The sequence below is a fragment of the Maylandia zebra genome, linkage group LG23, assembly GCF_041146795.1.
Source record: "Maylandia zebra isolate NMK-2024a linkage group LG23, Mzebra_GT3a, whole genome shotgun sequence".
In the NCBI taxonomy this organism is placed as follows: Eukaryota; Metazoa; Chordata; class Actinopteri; order Cichliformes; family Cichlidae; genus Maylandia; species Maylandia zebra.
The window spans coordinates 6870077-6881116 of NC_135188.1; the positions used below are offsets into that span (position 1 = coordinate 6870077).

At 37.3% G+C, this 11040-nt stretch overlaps 1 protein-coding gene across 1 annotated transcript; it reads right to left on the reverse strand.

Moving 5' to 3' along the window:
- On the reverse strand, positions 1-5343 carry LOC112429716 (cytochrome P450 2J2). Its single transcript, XM_024798689.2, has 9 exons — positions 5067-5343; positions 3812-3974; positions 3512-3661; positions 3247-3407; positions 2636-2812; positions 2406-2544; positions 1658-1845; positions 931-1072; positions 1-670 (listed from the first exon to the last, which is right to left on the reverse strand). The coding sequence occupies exons 1-9, from the start codon at positions 5265-5267 to the stop codon at positions 495-497; spliced, it is 1497 nt and encodes a 498-aa protein (XP_024654457.2). The 5' UTR covers positions 5268-5343; the 3' UTR covers positions 1-494.
- Positions 5344-11040: the final 5697 nt, after the last annotated feature.

The window sequence follows — 11040 nt, forward strand, 5'->3', positions numbered from 1 at the left end:
AGCCTTTAAATAAAGAGTAAAGTGTTTATTGAAATTTTATTTTCACAAAACCCATTTGAAGTATCCCGATTACATCATGCACTCTCAAACTGATAAACAGCACTGAAACTAACTGTACTCCCACCCGTCACACCCGATTCTGAAACTATATTGTGACCTTAAACACAAATCCTAATGACAGTGTGATTTATTTAAGCACATTGAGTCTGGTAGGTCTGACAAATTTAATGTGGTTTGGAAAAGACTTTAAGAGAGTTGGAAGAGAATGTATTTACTGCATATTTGAAAACAGTCCTTTAATACAGAGAGGACAAAAAAAATCACAACTGGCATTATTCTAAAATTGTAATATAGGAGATCATCATTCATTACAACAAATATAATAGAATATAATAGATTAGCTGGAAGACAGTGTAATAATAATGGAAGACAGTGATTAGTTGTGATTCATTGTACTGAGAAAGATATGCCCTCGGTTTACAAGAACTGGTGGTTTAACGTGGCACGGCACAGAGGCGGTAAGGTTTGGGACTGCGAGTGGCTCCTAACTTGAACTCCAGACTGGGCTGCTCTCCAGCAGGTGCAGAGAATGAAAACCTCTGAAGGAGGGAGGTAAAAAACAAGAATAACTCCATCCGGGCCAGCTGTTCTCCAAGACATGAGCGCTTGCCTGAGTACACAATGAGACACAAGTTTTATTCACACAATTTAGAAGTTAATCACTTTGATCACAGATTATTGCTGCAGCTGTGGAACAGAGATACCATTAACAGACCGATCCCCTACCAAAGTTAAGGCTGTAACTGTAAATGGCTGCTAAGTCAAACAATTAATGGCAAGACATACTACTTTATTAATCTTGCCTTCTTAAAACACTTGGCTTGAAACATCCTTTAACTGGATTTTGAGGAACTGCAACAACTGACTAACCTGTAGAAAAAGGAAGGAAGGCCTCTCTCCTCCTGAATTTACCATCCTGGTCGAGAAAGTGTTGAGGGTTGAAGGAGTTTGGAGTTTCCCACATTGTCTCGTCATTTAAGACAGAGTGTAGAGCAGGTATGATCATTGTACCCTGAGAAAATACTGCCAGTTAGAAGTGTTATTTAAACATGTCTAGTGTTTGTTCTAATCAGCGTGTCATACGTGTTTCTGGTATTGCTGATTGTTCATGCATTTATTACTTCTACATTCATCTATTCATTATTAACAGGTTGCTCAAAATGCTCGCTGAAAAGCCTTCAGATGATTCAAAATGCTGCAGCAAGAGTACCGACAGGGACTAGAAAGAAAGAGCATATTTCATTCATATTAACTTCTATAAAACTTGTGGTTCCCAGTGTGTTTAAAAGTAGAATAGGAGGCAGAGCCTTCAGCTTTCAGGCCCCTCTTCTGTTTCTCCCAGTTTGGATGTGGGAGGCAGACACCCTCTGTACTTTCAAGATTAAGCCTAAAACTTTCTTTTTTGATGAAACATATAGTTTCCATGATGCACTGAGTGGTTCTTCTTCAAAACAAAATGTTATTGAGGACAACAAACTTTGAGAGTCCTGGCATTAGATGATAAAAGGACAACTTTTTCATTCAAAATCTATCTGAGAAAACAAAAAACACCAAAAAGTGCTATAAAAAAATTCTTCTTTGCAATTCCTTTGTGTACCTTTGGGATTGTGTACTTATCCAATGTTGTGTCCTTGTTTGCAACATGGGCCACATTGAGGGGAATGATGTTGCCCATTCTCTGGATCTCATGGATGACCGCATCAGTATACGGCATGTTTTCTCTGTCAGTCATAGACGGCTGTCTGGATGAACCAATCACAGCATCGATCTCAGCCTGGACTTTTTCTGCACATAGTGAGAAAACAAACTGGTGGCTGTTGTTGCAATTTGGCACTAATAAAAGGAACCTGGATTAAAAAATAAAACTGAAATAAACTGAACAAAATTAACCAACACAAGAATGATCTGTGAGAAATCTGTTAGATTTGTATTGTTGGATTGTCATTTATGCCTAGAAATATATATTTATTAGGTTTAGGGAAGTCGTTTATGGGGTCACACACACACACAGACATACTTACACGGTACTCTTTGTGTGCATGTATACGTCATATGTTAATGAACCTATGTATATTCATGTAACCTAAATAAAAGAGCAGTGTTACGGGGGAACGGACGAGAGCAACTGGGGTCAAGCGAAGGAACGGCGTTTGTCCAATTCTCTCCCGTGCACGAGAAACATAAAGAACTTTGCCTACTCATGTCTTGCTTTGCTGTGTAGTTAAATTGTCTTGAACGTTCCAGCGAATAGGTTTAAGCTACAAACCTGTCAAAATCTCTGAAAAAAACGAATAGAAAGATGGTCCCAAGTGTGTATTCAGAATCAATATTGTTCATACACACACCTTGAATGTCTGGGTAGTGGATCATGTATAGCAGTCCCCAGCGTAAAGTAGTTGTAGTGGTTTCAGTTCCAGCACCAAACAAGTCCAGGGTGCAAAAACACAAATTGCTGAGACTAAAACCAGAGTCTTCGTCCTCCTTCTATCAGAGTCACAAAAGCCAGACGCAGGAAATAAAAGGCATGTTTTTTAGAAAATGTAAATGAACAAGAACACATTTTGAAAACACTTACCTCCCCCATTTCTATGAGAAAAGCATCAATGTAGTCTCTTGGTGATGATGGGTTGAGGTTTTCTCTGTGTTCTTTGATCTTGACTTCTACAAAATCAATTATCTTTTGGATCAGAGTGAATATTTTTTGGTGAGGTCCAGGCAGCCACCTCATCAGCCAGGGTAATGTGTTGTAAATCTACAGAACAGGAAGACAGTAGCAGTAATAGGTCAAATTTTGCAAAAGTAGGCTTAACCTGTGATCGGCAGTAATGAAAAGTAACCGAGTAAAATCATTTAAACACAATTTTGAAGCATACTTTAATAGTAATTAAAATCTCTTTTACACCACAGCAGATTTCATAAGTGACTTTCTTCCTCCACTGCAGTTAAAGGAACACAACAGTAAAATATTTCAGGAAAGATAATCTGCGCTGAGATATCAGTCTGAGAATCTGAGACAAGGCACAGCCCAGGTGGAGTCTAATGTGAACAATAGCTATGCTCCTCTAACTGCTCTGTTTGCAAAAACAGCTTTCACTTGGGCTGCACAAAAAAGTTCAGCTAAAGTTTCTTATTTGTTATTTTTAAATCCTGAATCAAACAACACTAACATATGTGAAAGAGTTTCACCTGTGCCCACACGCTTCCCTCCAAGTACACTATGTCACTGAAGAGCTGCAGAATAGACTGAAACTGCTCATCGGTGTACTCAAAACGATTCCCAAACACCAAACAGCAAATGATGTTGGACACAGCATTGTTTAACAGTGACTGGGTATTAAAAGGTTTTCCTGAAAGAGCATATGTTCATTAGACAAAACATTAAAGCAAACTCATAATTAATTTCGATTATGTAAAAAAATTGTGTACGTTTTGTGTGGGTGTGTGTGTGTGCCTTGGTGATCTGCAAAAGCCTCTGTGAGATACTGGCACTCCTGCTGGATGGAAAACTCCAGGGTCTTCTTGCCCAGACCAAAGTTTCTGAGTGTGTGAAGAGCAAATCTCCTCTGTTGCTTCCACTGATACCCATTTGATATCACAAGACCTTTTGGAAAAACAAGACTGCGTTAGGCCCAAAGTAACTTAAAAATAAGGTCAGTAAAATACTGACCCAAGTTTTAACATTGCTAAATAGTCAGATGATGCTGGTCTTATTAAAAAACATCTTGAAAAACTTTTCAAGTAAAATTATCACCTTTATTCCCAACCAATTCTTCAAACATTGGTAGGCTGGGGCGATCCATGAAGTCTTCTCCTCGTTGGATTAGGGCTTCTTTGACAAGCTTGTAGCCATTAATGATCACAGTTCTTTGACCAAAGAATCGAAGGCTGAATATGTTTCCATGTTTCTCTGCAAACTGAACATGAACAGAAGATTCTGTTTAGTGTTGGGTTGGGATCTGCCTCATTTGGGTGACCGCTTCATAATTTTGGCTATTTCCTCTTAAGAAAGCCAATATTAATACAGCTTCTTCTGAATAAAATACAGCTTCACATACAGCAACGTCCCTTTCTCTCAATAAATAACCAAAAAGACAAGATAACAAAAACTTTATTCATACCATAGGTAGGCATTTTATATAAGAAAATATTTAAGACAATGTTAAACTCTGTGACTGTTGTGCTCTATTGCACATTTCAAAAGCAATTAAAAGCAATTTACTTGCTTTATAAATGCACTGTCTGTTTGTTTATTACTTTCCAGCCCACTAGTAACTCATGATAATGGTTGCGTTCTATGAGTATTAGGGCGAGAAAAAAAATACTGTTGATCATTTTGAGAATAAGATCAAGAATGTATTTTGAGAAAAAAGTCAAAATACTGTTCTTTGAAAAAAGGCGAAATTATGTTTCTGGGGGAAAAGTCAAAAAGTCTATTTAGAGGAAAAAGTCAAAATGTGGAGATTACAGTAGTTGTTTCACGACAAACTGCCACGTTTGTTATACCCTCTGAGTTAGTGAAAGCATACTTCAGAATGAGTTTTTAGCAACAAGAAAGGAAATTATTTCTGTTTAGCACATAAACAAATTAGGATGTTGAAAAGATGGTGCAGAAAGCTTCATCTGCTCAGATGGAAAACCACACAAACTTCAGACAGTAGGCCAGATTTGTACAAAATGAAATTGATATTTGTAAGGTTATTGATAGTTACACTCTTGTCCAATAAAGAGGTCATATGTCAGGATTCTGGCCTTCTACATGTTCCTAAAGCCAGAAAAAAGACTATTGGAGAGCGTGCTTTTTCTTTTCTTGCCCCATTTTTGTAGAACAACCTCCTCCAACGCATGCTCTGTGGAGGTTTTTAAAGCTAAGTTGAAGACCCACTTGTTCACCGTATCCTACGTGTCTTAATTCGGTGTAATACCACTTTTAATGCCTGGGGCACTTTATTTTTATAACATGACATTTTATTAATAAAAATTAGTAGTAGCAGTAGCAGTATGTATACCTCTGCAAACTGCAGATGAATTCTATCAGGTCTGATGCGATGAAGATTTCCAATGAAAGGCAGAGCCCTCGGTCCGGGAGGAAAGTTTTTTGGCACTCTGTTCTTCAAAACTTCAGTCGTAAGTAGAAGAACAAACAAAAAGATTAAAATGCTCCTGCCGTCTATCCACTCTGAGCCAAGAAGGCTGTATAATGTCTCCATGTCTTCGCTTAGTTAGGCTGTCGCTTGTTGAGATGGGCTATATCTGCAAATGTGACGATGATTGTTTTATTACCAGAGGACGTGGAAAGACGCTTTCAAAATAAAAGCGCGTGGTTAATAAGACTTAACCAATGTAAAATTACATTACATCTCTAAGACACTCTGTTACAACTGTTACACCTGTACCAGGTGGTTAAGAAAAATCGGAGTTGTAACAGTGTATGAAGTTAGGAAAATTTAGGGCTACGTTTAGGAGGAACACAGGTAACAGTGCTTGTTTCAGGTCTTAGACACACGGTGTGTTTTCAGTGGAGGATTATTGTTTTCGTACATTTATTAATTAAGAAAACACCCGAGAAATAAAACTTTTACCTTTTAGTTAAATTTAGAAAGCTTATGGCTTTGTTTTTCACTGACTGTCTACTTTGTTTTTTTTTCTCAAAAAATTACGTAATATATTTATTAAATATTTCATTCACAAAGATCTCATTTGTGATTTAAGCACGATCAGTTTTTGAGCAGTATATTTCAGACTTCTACTGGCCTGTATGGTTTACAGTAGTTGGTATTCTTCTTCTGGGGACCTTTGGGTTCTTGCCATAATTACATAACATATTCAGAGCCAAAGAAAACAACACACTCAGTGTGTGAAACGTTTAAACCGCCCAGTAGGTTAAAGGCACTGGCACCTTATCTTGAAACCCGACTCCTAATTTGGTTTGGAATGTGGGAAGAATAATGAGGAGAACTTTAAAGAAAAATTATTTAAAATGATACAGTTAACAAAGATATCGGTGTGCCTTTTATTCAAATGGATCGCTTTTATACACTGACTTAAGAGAATAGTGATTAATTGTTTAAAATGTATTTTAAAAAAAGGGGGAAAGCAAGTTGAACTGAACAAGGGGAAGTTAAAGTAACAGAGTCGTTTGTCAGTCATTAAATGCTGCCCAATAATTAATCTCTATACAACAATTTGTTTGCAGGTTTGTGTATTCCTGCTATTACATTGAGGCCGACAGTTGAGCAAACTTCTTGGCTAGCGCCCCCCAAATTGCTATTTGTGTACTTTAGTCTTTTGCATCATCCAGCTGTATTGAAACACTCAAATGGGAATGAATGGGTTGTTAATACTGCAAATTTGTTTCCCATAACATTTAGATTTAACCAATAATATTTAGAACTGGCACATATACTTAACATGTTTATGTAACATTTAGATTTACATTAAAAAGTCTGCAAATATCTGTGACTTGAAAAGCAATATCAAAGCAGACTTTTAAGAAGTTTGGAGCTAAATACATTTTGAAGTTTGAAGCTTCAATTTACAATCAGCTCCATAGTAACCAGCTGGAAGAGCTAAACCTCCTGACTTGTTATTTACATTGGAATTCCCAAGATGTCCTCAGTCTTATGTAACATGGTTGGAGCCTGCACTGAGGAGCTTATGTCCACACTTCATTTGTTCCTATGCTTGTTACACAAAACCTAGCAGCCATCCTGAAACTTAGAGGTGGAATATATGAAAAAAGTAAATTTGGTAGAGATCTTTTTATCGTTACTTTCCAAGCCATGTGTGAATATTGCTAGCTGGTGGATGTTCTGTTTTTTTTATTCTGTAAAATACCAGCATCCTTAGTTCCCAAACAGCCACAGGGCTTTGCCTTTTTCAAGAAATGTTTTCACTGGAGTTGACTTAAAAACAACGGAAAATAATAGCAGAAGACAGTCATTGAGAGAGCAGAGAAACAGACATGCTCAGTTTAGGATAACTCATGCTCTAACGTGGCACAGCACACAGACGATAAGGTTTGGGACTGCGTGTGGCTCCCAAAATGAAGTCCAGACTGAGTTTCTCTCCTGAAAATGGCTGAAAATGTTTCCATATTTCTCTGCAAACTGAACACAGACGGCATATTGTTGTTTTTGGAACAAGATACATTCGTAGGAGGCTATTTATATTTATCATTTCTACAATCAATACTTGTTGCTGTTTTTTGTTTACTAAATATCAGCACTGCTAAAATTTAGTCATAGTAGGCTACAACCTGTTAGGTTGATTGAAGCCAAATATACACATAGGAATGCGACTAAAAATAATTAACCTTTTTGTCGTGATAATTTCACTTGTTAAAAATATTTGAATAGAAAGAAAAATAAATAACTATTTACAAGCACGTACAAGTACATTATACATATAACGCGTATTTGGTTAAGCAAACAGTCCAAACTTCAAAAGAAGAACCCAAATTACTATCACAAATATTTCAAAAATTAACTTTTAAGAAATTGGAATTAGTGCATTGCTGAATGTAATTGATTAAAATGTTACAGATTAACTAATTTTATGTCTATAAACTAAAATATTACAATCCTAATGCAGTATATTTTAGGGTCCATTTAATTTATGAATTGTGCTAGATTTGTTTTTCTAGGTTGACGATTCCATTTTATAAATTAATATTTTTACTTGTTATTGACCCTGTATGTAGGGCTTGCACAAGCCAGTAAAAGTTTGCTAAATAAAGCCTTAATCATTATATAGTTGCTTCAAGCTTCATGCAAGCTAAATAACAACTCTGTCTACTCCAGTGTAAATTATGCCTCCTTGCACTCCAGTGATTCATTTCACATGTTTGTTTCTTTTCACATTATTTTTCTTGTTTTATTACTAGTCAGTCAGCTGCAGGTGAAATCTGTCTGGTTGAATGAAGGTTTTTGAAACCTCAAATGTAATACCTTTATTTTTTATTTTGGTAAGGACTCATACTTCTGTCAACTGCACGTGAAGTCTGGTAGACTGGATACGATGAAGGTCACCAATGAAAGGAAGAGCCCAGGGTCCAGGAGGAAAGTTTTTTGGCACTCTGTTCTTCAGAATATCTGTCAACAGTAGAAAAACAGTCAAAAATATTAAAATACTCCTGCCATCTATCCACTCCAAGCAGAGAAGATTGTATATTGACTCCATATCTTCTATTCAACTCTCCTGCTACAAGTGAACAGCAGACAACATGTCCAGGTATGTCAAGGTTCAACTTTTCATGGTCAACTTTGAACACAAGAGGACATGTTTGCTCTTCTGTGACAACAGCCTGTCTGGGGTAAGTCATATTGTGGAACCATTAAATAAATCCTCCAAATGCCTTAGCTTTAAACTTGACATAAATCTTAAATCCACTTAATAGGAACATATACACAGAACAACTATGACTAATGATCTATCTCTGACTAGATACATCCTGAGAACAGGTCACAGGTTAACTTGTAACCTGAATCACTGATAGCGCTGCAGTCCCACCTCATGCTGAACCGTGAGCAAAGTGCAAACTTTAACACAAAGAAATCTCTCAGTGTAAAGAAACCTCAGTGTGATTTATTTGCATTAGTTAGATTTAGAAGGCCCTAAAGGTTCAATGTGCATTACAGAGGATTGTAATATGGTTGTTCCCAGTTATTTCTTTTGTCACGGTCTTGGGTCGGCGACGCAGTCTTTTCCATTTTGGTATTATTACTCTTTGATTTCTTGATGTGTCTTTGTTAGTTCTTAGGTTTTGGTTCTGTGTTCCCACTGTTCCGTGTTAGCATTGTGCCTCTAGGTTTAGTCTGTGGATTTCTTTTTTTACTTTGAAGGTTTTGTCTCATGTTATTGTATTGTGCTTTACTTCCTTGTCTTGCCCAATTAGTTCCAGCTGTCTTGCCACCTGTTCCTCTTTCCCTCATGTTCCTGCCATTGAGGATGTCCACAAGAAGAGATGTCTACGCCGAGCACACTTCATTCTCAGGGACTCCTCTCATCCTGCCAATAAACTCTTCCAGCTCCTCCCCTCTGGAAGACTCTACAGGACCCTACAGACTAAAACCAGCAGGTTTAGGAACAGCTTCTTCCCCACAGCTGTCACCCTACTGAACTCAGTCCCCTTCTGCTTCCATCCACACTAATTCTCCATCCATAACCCCTTATCCCTCTCAGGGACCATGATCATGATTCACATTCATTTGTAACATTCACCGTATGCTCATATTGGTTAATACTGTAGTTTAGGACACTGACATAGTATGCTCTCTGGTACAGTGCATACACTGTTAGCTATTATAGTCTACTCAGAGTTCATCTGTATACTTCGTCTCTCCGTACATAATCTGTTCATAACCATTCCACCCTTTATACAGTGGCGTGCAAAAGTATTCGGCCCCCTTGAACTTTTCCACATTTTGTCACATTACAGCCACAAACATGAATCATTTTTACTGGAATTCCACGTGAAAGACCAATACAAAGTGTTGTACACGTGAGAAGTAGAACAAAAATCATATATGATTCCAAACATTTTTGTTTGGGTAATTTTTCAGCCCCCTTTGGTCTGAGCGCAGTCAGTTGCCCGTAGACATTGCCTGATGAGTGCTAATGACTAAACAGAGTGCACCTGTGTGTAATCTAATGTCAGTACAAATACAGCTGCTCTGTGACGGCCTCAGAGGTTGTCTAAGAGAATATTGGGAGAAACAACACCATGAAGTCCAGAGAACACACCAGACAGGTCAGGGATAAGGTGTACACCACTTTGTATTGGTCTTTCACGTGGAATTCCAATAAAATTGATTCATGTTTGTGGCTGTAATGTGACAAAATGTGGAAAAGTTCAAGGGGGGTGAATACCTTTGCAAGCCACTGTAGTACCCTTATCTGTATATATTAGTATATCCGTACATCTGCCTGTAGTACATCTGTATATTTGCTTAACATATCTGTATGTAATCTGCTCTTATTGCACTTACTACTCTTGCACTTCTTATTAGATGCAAACTGTATTTCGTTACCCTGTATTCATAGCTGTGTAATGACAATAAAGTTGAATCCAGTCATAATCCTAATCACTTTGCAATATGTAACATGTGCAATGTTATATATTACTGTATATATAAAATCCATATTTATTCTTGAGTATGTACTTAGCACCGGAGAACTGTGCACTTTTACCTTTTCCTTTTTGTTCTTTACATGTTTCCACTGGGCAGAAGTTTCTTTCAATCTCATTGTACATAGATCTATTCTATTCTATGCTATGCTATTCTATTATATTATCAACATAGCACTTGTAGCTAGTGGGACATGATGATTTTCTTCTTTCTGCTTACTGTCTGGGATGGAAGATGACAAAGAGTTATTAAAAGTGGGCCAACATTTCTCTACAACTATGTGAGAGACAAGTCATACAGAACGAAAATATTTAAAGTTACTGTTGCTAAAGATAGTTTTTGTTTTTTAAAGTACTGCAGTGTCCTGTGAATCGTTTCTTTTCAAATCAAATCAAATCACTTTTATTGTCACATCACATGTGCAGGCACACTGGCACAGTACATGCGAGTGAAATTCTTGTGTGCGAGCCCCACAAGCAACAGAGATGTGCAAAACACAACAACACAAACGAGCAAAATACGAGAATTGCCAACCTGAAACTAATAAATATATGTACAATATATAATAGTGTATGCATTTCTGGATGTGTATACTAAATGTTTTTCTACGTGTGTGTGTGTATGTGTGTGTGTGTATACACATTTTTACAAATTAAATAGTAAAAAATAAAATATATAAAAATATACAGAGTTGAGACATGTGCAAAACAGTGGCATTACTGTACAGTGTGTAGTGCATAATGTTTAAGTTCCAGTAGTGAAGCTGAGGTGTCTATGAAGTGTTCAGCAGTCTGATGGCCTGATGGAAGAAGCTGTCTCTCAGTCTGCTGGTACGGGACCGGATGCTGCAGAA